General features: G+C 38.3%; 1 protein-coding gene across 3 annotated transcripts in view; it reads left to right on the top strand.

Annotated features, from left to right (window-relative positions):
• The window catches only part of LRP2 (LDL receptor related protein 2), a 176,263-nt gene that overhangs the window by 26,696 nt on the left and 130,118 nt on the right, over window positions 1-19,449 (top strand). For all 3 annotated transcript variants that reach the window (XM_086370871.1, XM_086370868.1, XM_086370878.1), the window contains exons 2-4: window positions 7,449-7,556; window positions 9,589-9,711; window positions 12,507-12,623. In XM_086370871.1, coding sequence (XP_086226997.1) covers window positions 7,449-7,556; window positions 9,589-9,711; window positions 12,507-12,623 — 348 coding nt within the window. The remainder of the gene's footprint in view (window positions 1-7,448; window positions 7,557-9,588; window positions 9,712-12,506; window positions 12,624-19,449) is intronic.

Genomic DNA, 19,449 nt, shown 5'->3' with positions numbered 1-19,449 from the left:
TTGCTAATCAGTAAGCCATGTAGGAATACTTTGGGCAGCTGGGGTTGGAAATCAGCTCTTAAATGGGGGTGATTTTTAGTTTTTGTACAAGTCATGTTAAGACATTGTGTTGAAGGGCGCTGGACTCTTTCCTTATGGAGTTGGATTCACTGGGTTCTTATTAACCAGAGCAGGGAGACTATCTTCTTTGGTTTGGATAGTGTTCTTTCAGCATCCTATATATGTAGCTCTTGGTTATCAGATAACCAGTTAGTTCCTTGGTGGGGAGTGGGGACAAAGTTCTTGGGCTTAAGTTTTCTCCCAGGTGGAGTATGCGTCCCTCTGTAGGAACCTCAGTGACTCAGCTGCTAAAGAAAACAGCATGGATTATATGAGAAAATACAGGGAAGACTAAAACAAACACAATTTCGGTGTTTGGTATTGGCTAGCAGGAAGTTTTCATTGCTGAGTGTTCTTGGTCAAAATAGCTTCTTTTGAATGTTTTAGGCACTCAGGTGATTGTCAATTTATATCTTTCTTTATTTATAAGTGTGGCAGGGTGAGGAGAGGGTGTTTGAGAAAAGTATACATATATTTTTTATTCTAATAATTACACAGATGGGAAAAGGTTGCACCAGAAGCAGGTGTGTTTCTGACTTTGTTTTTCACAGCAGTGATCCTTTCCATTAGTGAAGAACAATTGCCTGAGGACTTCGGGTTTTGGCTTGTTTTTGTTTTTTTTTTTACCTGTGACTCCCCTCAGCCTTGAATGGGTAAGCCTGTGGACTCCTGATAGAGCACTCCAGGGTGACACAGGCTTTCCTGGAACTGGGATTCTTTATCACACTCCCATGGAAGTTCATTTCAAGGTGCTGGCACTAGTAGCTGGGGCATGATATTGCCCAACCCCAGGCCCTCTTATTGATGGGTGGGAGGGAGTATGATTGCCATTTAAGAAATTTTATGATCTTTAGGAGGGAAGAATTTATTCTAGGGGTTTTCTTAGATGATCTCTTTCATGTGGGGTAAGACATTTTGAGCTCTGAATGTCCAAGCCGCTTAGATGTTCTAAGTTGTTCTCAACCGGGGGTGGTACCACCATTCTCAAGGGTGTTTGGACATGTATGTCACATCACAGGGGATGGGCACGCTTGGCATTCCACTTGTCAGGGGCCAGGGACACTAGACATTTGCTCTTTGCCCAGCGCAGTTGAATAATTTTCCCACCCTACATGCCCATTGCTTTCCTGTCAAGAGTCCCTGGGAAGTGTGATTTTATTTATAATGCAGTGCCGTGCTGATGGACAGTCTGATTGTAGGGCTAAGAGGTGCTTAAGGAAAAATAAGTGGTGTGGAAGAGATGAGGGTAGAGGAGAATGGCTGGTAGCTAGTGTTTAAGCAAAATGGGGGAGGGATAGCTCAGTTAGAGAAGGTGGAAACGTAACTTCCCACTTCCCAGAATTGAGAGGCTTCTCTGATAGTATATCATGTTATTCTGCTGCCTTTTGATCATTGAAAAGACACTTTAAAAATGACTAAATCTTTCAGCAGTCTTTGCAACCTGCTATCTCGCAAGGACTGGCTGAATTCCACGTGCTGGATGCTCAGACACATCCATTCAGCTTGGAAAAGACAGAACACTAGGAGGCCTTGGGTGGTGCCTGTGGAAACTGTTGGCCATCTATCTGCCAGGCATTGGATCAGTTGTGGGGCAACTGGAAGGGCTGCAGGGTGAGCCCCATGCCTCCTGGAGTCTCTGAGTGAACCACCCACTGCCTTGCTCACCACGCTCTTGCTCTGGGCAAGGTTCTGAGGAGCCCAAGGCCTTCTCATGGCCAAATCTGTATCTTCATTCAGATTTGCATCCACCCAGAGAGCCTTTTAGTTTTAATAGTTACTGAAGTGAAAGTGAAAGTGTTCAGTTGTGTCCTACTCTTTGTGACCCCATGGACTGTAGCCCACCAGGCTCCTTTGTCCATGGAATTCTCCAGGCAAGAATACTGGAGTGGGTTGCCATTCCCTTCTCCAGGGGATCTGCCTGACCCAGGGATCAAACCCAGGTCTCCTGCTTGGCAAGCAGATTCTTTACAGTCTGAGCCAGCAGGGAAGCCCGATAGAGTTACTGGCAGTAAAGATTTCTTAGTTTTCTCACTCTCAACCCATTTGACCATGTCACTCTGTTCTTGACATTCAAGGCCCTTTCTTCTCCATCACCCAGCATTGTTGTCCCCCATGTTTGAAGAGGTTCCCGTGCTTGGGCTTTGGAGGCCTGCTCATTAGACTTCATCCAGGCTGGGCCTCCTTCAAGTTGCTTGGACCCTACACAAAGCCTGGTCTCTCCGTCATCCACCCAAGTCCTGGTCTTTCACACAGGCCCAGTGCAGTCTTTTCTCCTTCAAGAAGCCTTCTCTCATCACACCATCTTATGGTGCTCATTTTTTCCTCCATGAGACCAATTAGTTCTTACTGTCTCTGGTGCTTATTTGGAACCAAATCATCTGCTGTCATATGGCACAGCTTTGGGGTCGTACTACCTGCTGTGTGAATCCCTGCTTCTCCATCTACCAGTTATGAGATTTGGTCAAGCCTCAGTTTTCTCATCTATGAAATGGGGCTATTAATACTGTCTCATAGTATTATAGCCGTATTATCTCATAGTTGTGAGGATAAGTGAGATCATCTATGGGAAACACTTCAAATACTGCTGGCACTTAATACTGCATGTGTGGGAATTTGACTCATGTCTCTGAGGTGCAAGTTCTCCTACTAAGGGAATAGAACTCTCACTTCATCTATTTCTAAAAGAATCTAATGGATGTGTATAAAGATTTTTATATCATCTGACACATAGTAGGTACTTAACAAATAGCAGCTATTGTTGTAATGCATAAATAACTTTTGTTCCCAATAAATTTATAAACTCTGTATAAGAAAGATCATAGCTTATCATTCTTTGTTTCTTTCACAAACCTTAAACAAAGTCTTGCACACAGTGGGTATAATTTTTTGTGTGGCTTTTTTGAATCTGACATCATATTCTTTTGGTCTTTTTTTAAAAAAAGTAACTGCATTTAAATAACGTGTGTACATGATCACTCATCAACTGGCTTTGTGGTTTTCCCTCAAAGCCCTTGAATTTTTGAAATATACTTTTTGCTTTGTTTTTTATTTTTAAAAAGACTTTATTGAATTTGTTACAATATTACTTCAATTTTATGTTCTGGTTTTTTGGTCGTGAGGCATGTGGAATCTTAACTCCCTGATCAGGAATCAAACCCACACCCCCCTGCAATGGAAGGTGAAGTCTTAACCACTGGACCACCAGGGAAGTCCCTTGAAATATCCTCTTAATACCAATATTGTTTCCCTCTATCAAAACATCAGGGCTCTGAAACAATTTGGGGAAGCAGTCAACTCAATTTGTTTGTAAACTGGATTTAAAAAAAAATAATTCTGGCCACTTATTTGGCGACCTGTTCTGAAAACCAGGCAGCTAAAATGCTGCACAGGAAGAGCAGTGTTAATAGGTTGGTTTGCTGTGCCTGTCTTGAGTTGGCTATTGCAATAGCTGACAATAAGAAGGGCAAGGTCACCAGACGATTTGTTACCCTTGGGTGTCACAGCTGCAGTGTTAAGTTTGGAAATTAGCAAGTGATTTTAAATCTTCCAAAGGGGACAGGCCTTGTCGCTATGGATAAGGTGTGAAAATTGTAGTAAACCATCACTAGTTTATAAACATCACAAATATGTTTGTCTGCACCAAGGGAGTAAAATTAAGTACCAAAAAAATAAAGTAAAAATTATGGGTGAATTGAGGAGTGTATTTGAGTTCAGTGAAGGTAGGATTATTAAAATGCCACATAGTGTTACATGTTTTTTTTTTTTAAACTTTACAATATTGTGTTAGTTTTGCCAAATATCGAAATGAATAAAAAGAGCACATGTACCTCCTCAGGTAGACCCCAAGTGTCTGAATAGAACAGCATGTGTTAGAGGATTGAGTAGGAAAATAGGATTTGCCATAGAAATTACCTTACTCTGTTAACTTTGGACAATGTTCCATTGACTACAACTTGCCCTTTTCTTCTAAGAAGAAAATTCACGAGAGGAAAAAGAAACTGTTATAGGGAAAGAGCAAATGAATAAAACATTAATATGGTAATATTTTTCTCTTTCTTTTAAAACTTTTAGATAGTCCTCCTATTTCAGATTAAACCAGGTTTCATTTTTCTTTCTATAGATTTAAGATAGTAAGTTTCAATTAAAAGACATTGTTTGCCTTGATGGTTTTATGAATCTCTTGTCTGTAATGATCCCAACAGACTGAATTTTACAAAGAGAAATCTTCATTTCCTCGTAAATATGTGTTTACTGTCTCATGTGCCTAGCACTGTGCTTAGAGGCTGTGAAGGATGCAGAAGTGGTGCTCTCAATTCTGTGCTGTGCCCTTTCGGGAAAAACAAACTTCTTTCCTCCTTGAGGCATTATCTGTTACTCTAGTATCTTATCTTAACACATTCTTAGCCCAACACTTAAACCCGGAAACTCTATGGCTATTTATGAAGAAAGGATTACTCCTGTTTTTCTCCAGCTTGGAGCTCTGTAAGGTTAAAAAACAGGTTATTCCTATGCCCACTGTAATTTTTCTTGAAACTTTTTAAATTTCCCTGTATTGCTTAAAAAAAATGTTTTTTTATTAAAGTATATTTGATTTGTAATGTGTTAATTTCTACTGTATAGCAAAGTGATTCAGTTATACATATATATATATACACACATTCTTTTCATATTCTTTTCATATATATTTCATATATACACATTCATATTCTTCCCATTATGTTTATCACAGTACATATTCCCTTTGTAACATTAATAGAATGGATGACAGTTTTCTAACAATAGTGGAGCATTTGGTTGATAAGTTACCACCCAGCACTGATAGAGTACCCACTTGCTTTTCTTGAGAGGTGTTTCCAAATAATAGTCATTTGGGACTTAGACATGGAAGCTGACATTGAAAAGATGAATTTGATGAATTATCATGGATCTATTGATAAGTTGAGTGATTTGGGCTTCATATATTTAGATGATTGAGTATTTGGGAGGTCAAATGTGAAAAATATGAACTAGAAAGTTTTGCAACTTAATTGCAAAACTTCCCCTATCAATTAAAAAAATTTTTAATGTGTGATACTAAATAATTGCCTTTTAAGTGCTTAAAAAATTAATCTTGTGTATGTATTTTGTATTCTTTTCATGATATGCTTAACTTCATATTTTAGCAAAAACAAAGAACAACCTCAACATTTGACTTGTAATAAAAGTTGCTTAAGTGAAAAAAGAAAAAAGGTTGGTTAAGAAATACCTATATGTATATATATGTGTGTGTGTGTGTGTGTGTGTGTGTGTGTTTAAAACAGGCAGTGCTGAGAATCTGCTTCAGTATGCTCAGTTTCTAAGTGTATGATTTTTCTAGCAATAGGAAACTCTTTGTAAGTCGACTGACCTTTAGACAGCTACACTTTTTCAACCAGAAATTATTAGATACTAAGGGAAACAAATGTACTGAATTTACGAATGTATTATGTTGGATTACTAACAATAGACCTAATTGATAAAAGTGATTTAATATATGTTGTGTTAATAGCTAAACCTCCAAAGCCTCTAATCTCTCATGGAAATATTGCTTTGTAGAACAAAATCCAATGAGAAGTTCTGGGATTCCAGAGTGAATTTGTACATTCCTTAGGGGCATTTTTGCAAGGGAGGTTGTTGTGTTTTAAAGGTAGTTGATAAGAGACCTGCACCACCAACCCCAGACCTGCACCACCAACCACCATCATGCATTAGTCTATAGAAGGTATTTGGGTGTACGTATTCCTGTACCACTCGGTACCACCATTTAGTCAAGGAAAGTTTCTGACCATTTGCAGCATACATTATAAATCAGGATGTCACTACCAGACAATCAGATTTGAACATTCCATGAACAAAGTAGCCTATATCCCCTACGAATAGATCACTTAACTATGTTTATGTCATGCTGTTGATATGCCTGCCTTTACACAAGACAGGATAGCACGTTGCTTATTTATTTTGGGAGTAGGTAATTGATCTGTATATTTACTTAATTTCAGGTTAGTTAGTCAAACATTGAAATGGATAATTTAGCGTGATTGCTTAAATAGCTGGGGAAAATATAATTATTCTTCCAACCCCCCAAATTATTCCTCTACCACCATGGGCTTGTGAAAGAATAATTTTGAGTCTTCTCCAAGTTGGGCTGATGTTGACTGCTCTCTTAAAAAAAAAACATGATAATGGTACAGCACATAATGTATGGGGAGGCCACTGGTCAGGTATTTGGGAAAACTGAGGACCTCCAACTGCCAGATTAGTCCCCCAGGGAGAAGTAGGAAAACTGCAGGATATACTGGTTGAATTTAATGAATTTCTTTAAGTTATATTCTCTTTCTGGTATCACTAGGGTTATCACTGCCACTTGGAAATGTGGCAACTTTGATGCCAAGTTTGTGTACTCAAGATTGGCTGCAGAGATTTTTTTGTTTTTTGGCTTTTGTTTATTGCTGGAGAAGAGCTGTACCTGACATCTTACAAATAAGTTACAAACAAAAAGCCAAGATGTTGGTCTATATCTAAGAACAAGGAACCATAAATTGCTGTACATGATTTAGTAATAAAAAGGGACTTAAAAGAACTGTAGGGTGTGAAACTGAAAAAAAAAAAGCACTATCACACATATGAAAAAGTTAATCATGACGTTATTAATCAGCGATAGTTACCCTTAGCATTCTGGTCTTTTCTGTGCTTTTTTTCTATTATATATACTTTTGTTTTGGTAAAACTTTGTTCCCTTGTCTTTGTTACATTATATTATAAATATTTCTCCAAATCATTTCATTCTTCATAACTATTTTAATGAGTTCCTAATATGATATATAGATATAGATACAAGAAAGTTTATAATCATTTTCACATTGGACATTTAGGAAGCTTGCAATTTCATTTATCATAAATAATACTAAGATGAAAATCTCCACACATAAAATTTTAAATTCTCTGCCTCGTTCCTTAAGGGATAATAAAAGACCCAGAAGCTTGTTAAAGTGTAGAAGTAAAAGTATTAAATTAAATTAAAGAAGTATTAAGTTTAAATTAAATTAAAGAATAAGTGCTTTTAAAAAGCAGGATAACTGTTGTCAAATTGCTTTCCAGATTCCTTACATCAAGGTACCTTCTAGTTAGCTGTGTGTGAAAATGACCTTCCTGCAAACCCCAAAACAGAATATAATCATAAAAATGTTTTCCTAATTGTATATATAAGTAATTTACATCCTTTGATTACTAATTAGTGGGATACTTTTTATTTCATCAAAAATTTGTATTTCTTTGAAATACCTGTGTGGATAACTTTTTAAACTGGCTTTCTCTTGCTTGTGGGATTACAGGATGTCGCAGTAATGAGTTTCTGTGCCAACCTGGGCTGTGCATTACTGCGTCCTGGCGGTGTGATGGGACCCGAGACTGCCCAAATGGCGCGGATGAAATTGACTGCCGTAAGTGAAGAGGGGCGGGGCTCAGCGCTGTTATGAGTGACAGAAGTATTTCAGCTGTAACAAAGACAAAGAGTTGTGACTTTAATAGTTTATACTGAGCTCCAATCTTCAGCGTTAAAGTGGCATTAAGAATTCAGACCTCTTTGAGGAAGAGGTTCAGTTCACATCTGTTTGTGTCTTATCCAAACACCTTGGTAGGGAACCAACTTTCTTAGCTGTTTTCTGAAGCGTATAAGCGATTATTTCATATTATTCAATCTGCAAATTTTGTGCACGAACAAGAACAAAAAAATAATGTCTGTACTGCTGTGATTTGTAATTCAGGGAGTCTGTTTTCATAAACAGGATGTAGTAGATGTAGCAGGATGCAGAGGAACTTGTGTGAATTACTGTAAAGAGGTCACAGAAGTGGCTAGTGCAGTTTATATTTTTTAAAAATATAGTTAAAAACATGATATAGACACCAAATTTAACTTTTTAACTTACAAGTAATTATGAAAATCATTTTCCACGTATTTCTTCATTTATTTCTGTCCATAGTATTCTGAAGTAGCTTTCAGATGAGGAAACTGAGGCATAGAGAAGCTAAGTTACCTACTGAAGGCTTCCTGCTTAGTCTACTAATCCCAACCCTTACATCCATTTTCTCCCACCTTGCCATAGGAGATCTATCACACTACTGCAGTTTCATCCATTTCGATAGGTGAATAGGCGATGATTATAATCCAAAAACCCAGAAGGCAGGTGAAAATTCGAGTTGTTTGCCGTCCTCTGGCACAACAGAACAAACTTTGGTATTTTGTTTGGATGACAGTGCACTTTGAGAATGGGAGAAGCATGGGGCATAGGTGCCATGAGGTACTTCTCAAATTTTCATGCAGTAATGGGTCACCTTGGGAGCTTGTTGACGTGTAGGTTTTAATTCCACATGCTCGAGGTGGGGTCTGAGATTCGGCATTCTGGAAGCTCCCAGGAGATGCTGATGTTGCTAGTCTGGAAACCACACTTTGAGTAAGGGAGTAGTTCTGTTTGTAGAGACATGATCATGTGTTATCCATTTGCCTCCTGGGCTTACTGAGTTCATTTTAGGTTAAACACTAGGAGCAGAAAGGTAAGAAGACTATATCCTGATATAAAGGAATAACAGTTACACCAACAGATTTGTCAGTGTCCCATAGCAATGATAATAGCAACATACCAATGACAATAGTGATTGCAACTAATTTGCGTGGCGCTTTCACGTATGTTGGGGCTTCTGCAGTGGATCAGAAGGTGAAGAATCTGCCTCCAGTTCAGAATACCTGGGTTTGATCCCTGGGTCAGGAAGATCCCCTGAAGAAGGGAATGGCAACCCACTTCAGATTTCTTGCCTGGAGAAGTCTATGAACAGAGGAGCCTGGAAAGCTACAGTCCATGGGGTGGCAGAAAGTCAGACATCACTGAGCAGCTAACACTTCACATATGTTACTCTTCTTATTTTTTACAGCAATGTGAGAAAAGTATAGACCCCATTTTATGATGCATACATTGAGATTCAGAGAACCTGCTCAAGATTTTAAAGCAAATAAATTGTGGAAATAATAAAATGATTTGATTTGGAGTCTTATTTTCCAAATCTCATGGATTTTACAGTTTATCCTCATGCTTTACTATTAGTTATTACAATACAAAACACTTCAAGTAATGTAATAATTATAAACTAATGGTTGATTTTATTAAAATTAAAAATGTAATTAAAATTTAAATTTAATATTGTTTTGGTCATAACCTTGTATGTGTGTTTTTGTATGTGTATATGCTATTTGTTTTATTCTCTGGAATTTTGTATCTCTTTGGATCATCATTTTGTTGTGATACCATTGAGATTATTTGACAGTGAACACTGGCTAAGGTCCACAGGCTCTAAGGTTTTTTATATTTGCTATCAAATATATTGAGCAGTAGTTGACATACTTCCTTTAAAAGGAGTATTGCTTGTTGGTATAATAGGGTGGATGTTTGACACAATGAGTTCTTTTCTGGTTTATTTTAGCCACCAGTAGTTGCCATTCCAACCAGTTCCTGTGTCCGAATGAACAGCTCTGCATCCCTGAGAGCTGGGTGTGTGATGGGGAAGATGACTGCAATGATGGTGCAGATGAACGTCGGCATTGCCGTAAGTGCTTGTAGAGGAGTCTTGCTATGGCCCTTTGGACACCTTAAATTCTAACCTTTACAAATACAAACACAATGAAATGATTCTTTGTAAGTGAAAGAAAAGTTGGGCCTTGAAGGACAAGGAAACCTGTGCCAGCCATCTCACCCAGGGGTTGGATGATACTGAAAGTGTGAATGTGCTAAAGGTTTATCAATACATCCCTGTGATTTAGACTCCCAGCATTTAATTTAGGTTATGTTACACTTAAGAGTGAAACAAAACACTTTTTGGTGTCTATATGTGAGGGTCTTCATTTATCTGGCAGTTGGATGTTTTGGCTGCAAAGAATGAAAAATGTAACTCAAAAAATTTAAACAAAAAGGGAATTTATTACCCACACAGCAAGTATAAATGTGGCATTGTTCCAGGATTGACTGGAAGATAATGGAAAATCTCCGTTCCTTGAATTAATAACATCATCCAATTTTCTTCCACTGTTCTCCTCTGCTGTCTTTTTAGTCTGTTGGCTTTTCATGATTGCATGAAAGCTGTAGAAGTCCTGAATTTTACATTCCCATAATTCACATTTCCATATCTAGAAGAGAAAGCATTAACATCTTGATGGATTGAGATGGAGAGAAGATACAAGGCTGGACCACCTCTAGCTCTTGACCTCAGGTGTCCTCTGGAAGTATCCAGCTCTGATAACTGTGTAGCGTTCATCTTTGAGCTTTTCCACATTCTGTTTCATTAGATGCACATCCCACAAATCAGTGGACATCTGTCATCACTCTGTGTTGGTTTTGAGATAGCCACGATCCTGTTGCATTTTCTCATAGTCATTGCCCACAAAGATCAAAGAAGAAACAGATGTTTTGACGAGTACTTCATGTGAGAACTTGTTTAGTTGTTAGGTGACTAGAAATGGAGATGCTATGGGCTTCAGTGGGTTCTGGGTATATTTTTATTTAAAAAAATTGAATTCAGTCCAGGAATTTTGAGGCCAGCATGGAGTATGAACTCTTCTCAGTTGGGCCACTAGATGCTTTCTTTTGAGGAAAGTAATGGAAATTCTCAGTACTCATGAGTTTGACTTTGGTGTAAAGTTAAACGTAGACTGTATTAAACAATCTGTTGGGGCTTGTCAGTGCTGGTCATGTGGTCTGCCATCCAGCAACAAAGAGATGGTGGTCCTTGGGACAAAGTGATTAAGAAGAAGCCAGTGAAATATGTAGAACTGTGAAAGGTGGTGGTGTGGTGGTGACAGATTTCAGTCTTGAGGAAGGTACAGACAGGAGCTGATCAAGGCCAAATGGGAGCATGGCATATCTAAATCAGGTCCAGCTATGAATCAGGATTTAAGGTAGATTAGCAAAATGGGAGTGGGGGCCTGCTTCAGAAGTACCGAAAGGAGGAAGGAAACGTAGCAAGGATACTGGGGAGCAGGAAGAAATCCTTGTTTCTAGGAAATCTGTCTGGGCTCTGATATTCTCTGACTGGCCTCTCAAAGGTCCTAGAGGAAAAGGATGACCTCCATGCTTGATTGTGAAGCTCCCGAGAGCAATGACTAGGCTTTATTCAGCTTCTATCCCTAAGGCTTGCTATTCTGTGTCACAGGTAGTAAGTTCTTGATAAATGGACACTGACTGAATGAATGACTGGTTATTTATCTTTTGGCTCCATATGCCATTTGGTTCCATTTCCCCTTGCTGCCGGCACAGAGCAGGAAGAAAGCTGAGCTGTAGATTGTGATGCCGTGTGTGGTGGATGACCTGTTGCTAATACTGCATAGAGGGGATGGGAACTGCCAAGGGCCACTGCTTGGGGAGATTCTATAATTTGTAAGCGATGCTATTTTAAACGGGTATGGATTTCATAAGGTAACTCTTACATTTTACATTTTGTATTGTGTTTTCATCAGATCATATTTCCCCCAAATGCTTCTATTTTTTATGTGGATAATTAAAAAGTCCCATCATATTTCCTGTGTTAAACTCACAGAGTAGAATTCACATGAAACAACCATTCATTCGATTTTGTCTGATTTATCCAGAGACAAATTTGATGTTCTGCCTTCACCTACCATAATCACCTACCATTTAAGCCAGCTTAAATGTCTGTTTATAAAACTGACACATATTCAGTGTAGAAAGCTTATAAAATAAGTCTTCCATATCTTTCACTGTCTCCTTGAATTTTCTCTAACTCATGTCCATTGAATCAATGATTCTATTGAAACACCTCATCCTCTGTTGCCCCTTTGTCCTCCTGCCTTCAATTTTTCCCCTTTCAATTTTCCCCCAGTATGTCTCTGGGCCCTTTCCAATGACTCGGCTCTTTGCATCAGGTGGCCAAAGTCCTGGAGCCTTAGCTTCAGTATCAGTCCTTCCAGTAAATATTCAGGGTTGATTTCCTTTAGGATTGACTGGTTTGATCTCCTTGCAAGGGGGACCTTGATTAATACCTATACTTGCAAAATTCTTATTTCATCCATCCTTTTCGCTGTGTAGGTTTTCAAGCTATGTTGTATTCTCAACACATGTTGCTAATATAATTGTCTACACTCACAAACTTGAGTGTTTCGGGTATTTTGATAGTATGCTTGTCCTAACAGCCTTGCTTTCACATTGTAAGATGTCTTCCTTTGGGTAACCAGGTGCTCTACCTGGTGACCCTGTGAATTTTACGTTCAGTGTATGGGTTCCTTGCCTTTACTTTTAAATTTCCTCGTTCATATTTGTTAATGTTGTCACATTTGTTAATTGATCTGTGTTCTTCAGTAATTATAAAGTCATACGTTTTTCCTTTCACAGCTGGAATAACATGCTCCAGCCGTCAGTTTACATGCGAGAATGGCGAATGTATCCCAGGGGAGTTCAGATGCGACCATTCCACAGACTGCTTAGATGGAACCGATGAGAAAAACTGCCGTGAGTTCCTTAAAGCCTTTGCCCTGTATTTAGTTTCGCCTTTGTCCCTTTGGCATTTTAATCAATTCGTTGATGGATAAAAATGCCTACAATATGCCTCTTGTTATTGAAATCTCTTGGCAGATTCTTTTGTGGATTAGAGGTGATGTTCTGATAGGAGTCTATTTTTAGCAAGACATTCTGAGTGTGTCCTGCCTTAGCACATGAAGTTTCTGTATGTCTTGAAGAAACTTTTAACTTTATTTTTTTGGGCTTGTTTTCTTTCTTTCTTTTTTAAATAAACTTTAACATAGAGTTACACAAAGTCAGTGAGTACAAAACCCTGTTTGATCAATTTTAACTTTTATTACATTACGATGGTGAGCTTCTAGGTCAAATGTCTTTGGCCAATAAGAGTTTTTCTGTTCCTGTGGACTCAGTGTTTTCCAGATTACCTTTGGAAAGGCTTTCTGTAATGGAAGAATGTATCAGTTTGTAACTGATCACCACAAGATAAAGCATACAAATCACAGTGTTCTATATTTAATGAATATTTAATTATTACCATAAGCAAAATAAGAAAGTGAAATCATAGTGCATAATTTACTTCTTACAAATGAGTAAAGAGTAATCTGCCTCTCTTGAGACTTATATAGAATTTTTAGAATACGAGAATATACTAATTATTCTGTTGTGTCCTTCATCTGGTTCATCTAACTCTGTCTTTAGCCTCAGACATACCCATTTTCTCTCAAAGCCCTTATAAGTCTACCATTTCATACAGTTTTCCAGAGCTTCCTTGAGTTTTTATATCTTTTCTCCTGGCATTCCTTCTGGTATACTGCATTTTAAACTTTAAGGAGTTATTTCGTATTCTAATAATCAGTGGATAGATTTTGCACTTTAGAAATCTTGATCATAAACTTCTTGGTTATTATGTCTTCACCTAAAAATTTAAGTTTTAGTCTATTCTCCTGAGGCAACTCCTTTATTATTTGATCATTTTGATATGATTTTAGTTCTCTGGACTGTCCCTAAGTTCTTTCCTTTGGTAGACTGTATGAGAAGCGTACACTTTCCAGTATGGCACCATGCTTGGAGTGGGAGCTGACAGACTGGTTATGAGCCCATTGCTTGTGTTTACTGTACTGTACAAACTGTGCTCTTGATGGAAGAAATCCTGGTATGTATGCCAGGTCCATGCTGCAGCCTATCATCACACAGTACAATAAAACAAAAGAAAAAACTTCTCCAATGCTTTCTTCCCTTGTATGTTACTTTGCTTTGAGAGGAGGCTCTGCTATTTGTCTTTATGTCTCTGTTTCCTAGCAGTTCTGGTATAATTCTGTTGTAATTTCCAACTTACACGTTTTCTTTTGAAAGAGATTATGTTGCCTCTATTTCGGATCTTCTTTAACTTGAGAAGATTTATGGAAAATTTAGACTTAATTTAATACTGGCAGTTTTAGAGACAGCGGTGTATGTCTTTAGGTCACAAATAGTAAGTCCAGAATCGAGGGCTCCCCTTTGAGTACTTTGTAAGGCAAACAATAAATCCTTTATGGTGGCAAGTGAAGAAAATATTTTTCATTAAGAACAGAGACAAATCATACATTATATTTTGCAGTATTGTGTAAACTTCAAAGTGTTATGTAAATTCCAGTGGTTACTCTTATTAGGCCGCTCACTGAGAACAATAGCACCAGTATTACAGCACTGTCTTAGGAATAAAGTAACTGAACCAGCAAGGACAGAGTGGCTTGTTCAAGGGTAAGTGGTGTGTGGCAGGGCTAGAGCTCAGCTCGTCCTCTGGTCCAAGTCTGGTGATTGCTGTTCATGAAGGACTTTATTTACAGAAGGAGGAAGTCCTACCTTGTGCAAGAACAAAATGGGTGACCTGTGCCACCAGCCTGCATCTTTATCCCTTATTTAGGAATGGATAAAAAAAATGAATGCTTTATTGCAATGCAATGGGACTTGTGGAAATGCTATTTTAGGCAAAATAAAAGGCAGCCAAAACAGACTGTTTGGATTTATTTCATGTGAACACCCTGCAGCCAAGTCTCAAGTCACCAATACAACTGCCTCATGACTTTGCCAGTGGGTCTTCTGGAAAAAAAGCTGGCAGGGTTCAGGTAGCTCTTATAGGAATGAAGGAAAGGAAGTGAGTTTTGTAAAATGTCTGGGCTGGAGTTCATAATCAAGATTTTGTTTATATTTTTTTTAAGTACATACAAATAATTGTCGAACTAGAGTTAAAGCTCATTGTTTCTGGAATCATACAAGTCATGAATCCTTCAGGGTTCATGGCCCTGAAGTGAATCTCAACATGTAAGGGGGTTTTACAATGAGATCTCTTTCTTCCTATTTTTCTCTACCTTGTTTATTTATTGCTACATGTTATTTAAGGACTAGTATAAAAGAAATTTAACAAATCAGAGGAAATGAAAAAAAAATCCTTGTACTTCCTTGTTAGTGCCTTGATCTCCTGGCTATAGCCAGGTTTGTATAAGAAGGAAAGGAATGACCTGGATCAAAGTGTTTAATAAGTGCCAGCATGCAGGGGGCAGGATTGCCCTTATTTTGTTTTCCCTCTTTGTTTGGAGATCCTGTGGGAAGTGAGAGGGCATCAACCACTATCTTATTCAGTTTTCACATTAGTACTACGAGGTACTTTACAAAGATCCCTAAAGATCATCAAGAGGTAAGGGTGGATGAACCAAGATATTAACCTAGGTCTAAATCCTATGCCCGTGCCCTTGGAATATTTTTCTTTTGTATAAGATGTTTACAGAACATTTTGCCTCCAGATTACATAGCTATTTTATTATTAAAATGATACATTCAAAGCTTTTTATTATGGAAAGTTTTAAATGTAATCAAAAGCAGAGTGATTGCATCAGCTTATAGCTAATTTTGTCTTACCTATATCTCCTTGTTTTTCTTTCCATTATTTTGAAGTAGTTCTCAGATGTCATACAGTTTTGTCTTTAGGTAATTCAATATCTAATTGCTAACATACAAGGAAAGACTAAAACATAATGCTATCAGCTCTGCGTGCGTACTCCATCATGTACGACTCTTTGTGACCCCATGGACTGTCGCCCACCAGGCTCCTCCATCCATGTCCATGGGATTTCCGAGGCAAGAATACTGGAGTAGGTTGCCATTTCCTACTCCAGGCATCTTCCCGAACCAGTGACAGAACCCACGTTTCCCACATCTCCTGCATTGGCAGGCAGAGTCTTTACCACTGCACCACCTGGGAATCAAGTAATCAGATATCCATCCAGTTTTAAAAAGTTCTCCAATTGGCTTATTATTTTTTATTTGAAATAAAAACCCAAAGAAAATTTATATTTTCTTTAGACAAGTCAGTTAGCAACTGACTTGTCCTGGAGTTGCCCATATTTTTATTTATTTTTTTGCTTATTGCACTCTCTAATGTTTTTAAACTGCCCCATAACTGTACTTCCTGGAAATTGGTAGTTAGATCTAAAATAAGTTTCTTCAGTCTTAAAAATAATGACATTCGGGTCCAGTAATTATGGTGGGGAGCTGGCTCGTGCATTGTAAGATGGCTCTCACTGTCCTCTAGTGGCCTGTGTCCACTGGAAGCCAGTAGCACCTCCCAACTGTGAGAACCAAAAGTGTTTCCAAACAGTGTCAAATGTCCTCTGGGAGCAGAATTCCCTTCTCCTGCTCTATCTGAAGACAGCACTATCTAGAAACTTGTATAGTAGCAAGGATGTGTGTGTCTGTATGTGTGTAAGGACACCAGCACTTTGTATATAAAGGTATGTATTTCCATCAGGAGGCACCTCATGTCTAACTATCCCTTTGTGAGATTAGCAGCCACTGATGGTCATGTTAAGATCCATTTAGTCATAGGGGTACTTAGCTATTTTAAACATCATTTCAAATATATATCAGCTGTTTATTAGTTGTTCCACATGGTGAAGGATTAAGTGAGGCTTTGCCAGAAATCATTTTTGTGACACTTTGTTCTATTGTTTCTGCAGTCATGATGCATAGGAAAATTACTCATGTACAGACAGAATCAGTTTATGAATATGCCTTTGTCTATTTCTCAGGAATAATATTGTCTGTAGAAATGAGTCTTCTAGGCACTAGAAACACTTAAATATAGTGATGGATGTTGGAAAATTGCCAAGAAGGACTTATTTCTTTTCCCCAAATATTTGAAAGGATCAGGAAACTTGACTCTCTAGTTCATAGTCCTGCCTGTCAGCTCAGCCCCCTAGGGATATAGTTCTTACTCCTTCAAACTTTTAAGGTCAAGATCTTGAGCTGTGTCAATTCCAGGCACTCTTTTTACAGAACAAAGAGTGGTGTGTAAAGGTCCACTCAGGCAGGGAGAAGGGAGAGGAAAGAATGAGTGAGATGATGAGGAAGGCAAGGGTATGAAGTCCCAATAAAAGGATTATCCTTGAAATAAATTGTTTCTTATTATATTTGATCTTTTCGTCTGCTGTGTCCCTATATGCATAATGCAGATATTTGTGGTTATTCTGCTGTTTGGGAACTATCTGAATTGCGTGTGTGTGTGTGTGTGTGTGTGCGCGCGTGTGCGCACGCATGTGTGCTCGTGTATGTGTATAGCTGTGAAATAGGTAAAAGTTCATTTTCCCTAAGTTATTTTGCTGTTCAAGCTGGCTACCTGTAAAGTGGCACTTTCTATTAAACAGCTTGTTAATAATTATTTTTTAAGGAACAGAGATTCGAAACTGCCATCTTTGTTGCTTTTAATGAGATTAGCATCAAGGGAAACCCACTCACTCAGAGTCCAAGATAAGCATCAGAACAGTACAGCAATTATGGGTCATTCAATCATGGGTCATGCACTGCCTTTTGGTTGTTCAAAAATAGTATAATTTTTTCTAGTGAAGTAAACAGATTATTTCATTTTTATCAAGTGCCATATTAGCATGCTTTTGGTGCGAGTAAAACTACTGCTAATTATCATTGGTTTGTAGCCTTCTCTTTTGTTACTTAGGAATGCCAAAGAAAGGGTCAAATCCCTGTTACAATGAAGGCTTTCTTGCTGGTAATCAGCAGTGTTTGGTCTGCCTGCCACTGGGGTGGCTTTGTCTCTGACGTTTTATTTCCATTGACGTTCTGTTCTTTAGAATTTTGTATACTTTGGGCTTCCCAGGTGGCTCAGTGGTAGAGAATCCAGCTACCAATACAGGAGACACAAGAAATGTGGTTCAATCCCTGGTTGGGGAAGATCCCACGTGTAGGAAATGGCAGCCCACTCCAGTGTTCTGAAAAATTCCATGGGCTGAGGACCCTGATGGGTTACAGTCCATAGGGTTGCAAAGAGTTGGACATGACTGAGCAACTGAACATATACCTCCCTCTATATATGTCTAACTGCTGAAACTCCAGTTGGGGGCATAATTGGGGGTGGGCAGTGAAGCAGAGAGATAAGTCATTCTGTGAACAGTTATGCCTGGTGACAGACATGTTCATCAAATTCAGCCTTGCTCTTACTGTTCTCTCTACTGCAGGCGAGAAGGAAGAAGCAGAGAGATTGAGCCTTTTTTTTTTTTTATGATTCTCACAGTTTGAGATAGGATTCAGAACCCTGATTTCTTGAGGAAAGAGAAAAATCTCCTATTTAGTCTTCATCTTGCAAGCACATTATAACTATCTCTCATCTCTTAAAAGATGTTAAGATCTGTCTCAGCTGTTACATAGAGTTGTCTTTAATAACTGTCTCCATTTCCTCTTTCTTCCTTGAACTCACTGAAAACTGTCCATCTCCATTCTCCCCAAAACATTCTTTTTTTTTTAATTTATTTTTTAATTGAAGGATAATTGCTTTACAGAATTTTGTTGTTTTCTGTCAAACCTCAACATGAATCAGCCATAGGTATACATATGTACATAGGTATATAAAAACATTCTTGAAAATGTCACCAATGACCTCCATTTTGCTAAACCCAATGGTTCTTGTTTGAACATCACCTTATCAGAGAGCTACTCCTCACTGTCACTCTCTCTCATTTATTTTAATGTCTGTCCTCCTACTCTCCTAAATAAATAAAAAAAGTTCTATGAGAGCAAAGATTTTATGGAGTTCATCACTTTCTTTCTAGTACTTAGCATGTATACGAAGTCACTCAGTTGTGTCTGACTCTTTGCAACCCCATGGACTGTAGCCCACTAGACTCTTCTGTTCATGGAATTCTCCAGGCAAGAATACTGGAGTGGGTAGCCATTTCCTTCTCCAGGAGATCTTTCCAACCCAGGAAATGGGTCTCCTGAATTGTAGTGGATTCTTTATCATCTGAGCCACCATGAAATATTTTCAAAAAGCTGTGCTACTTATGATTTCAATTATAATCTCTTTATCCAATTCTTATTGTGGTGTCTAGGAAGATGGATTTCAATAAATATATGCTGCATTATTCCTTGGAACATTTGAGGCACAATTTTCCATTCTGTTTCTCAGTTATTCCAACACTAGGGCTCATGTGAGATTTTTATTATTTTAAAAATTCATACTCTGTCAGTGTTTATCTCGTTTGCAGATTTTGGTGATAGCTCTGTGTATGAGAAGAAGGTACTGCAGATCCAAAATCTTTGGTGCAGGCTTCTTGGGTGATTTTTAAAACTTAGGTCTGAGATCAGTTCACCACAAACTGAGACCAGGTAGGGACTTAGGACCTAGTAGTTTAAAGGGAGGCTGGTAAAGAAACTAGGTAAGTTAATGTCTTCCCTTTTTTTGCTTCAGGTTCCTAAAAAGCTGCTCAGACTAAACTTAATGTTGGTCCAATTTTAGTAGCCCTTGGAACGATCATATTTGCTTTCTCTTTCC

This window comes from Bos grunniens, chromosome 2, assembly GCF_055505025.1.
Source record: "Bos grunniens cultivar Pamir isolate PY7600 chromosome 2, Bosgru_T2T1.0, whole genome shotgun sequence".
In the NCBI taxonomy this organism is placed as follows: domain Eukaryota; kingdom Metazoa; phylum Chordata; class Mammalia; order Artiodactyla; family Bovidae; genus Bos; species Bos grunniens.
The sequence above is the reverse complement of the archived record's forward strand: the minus strand, read 5'-3'. Positions and strand labels throughout refer to the sequence as shown.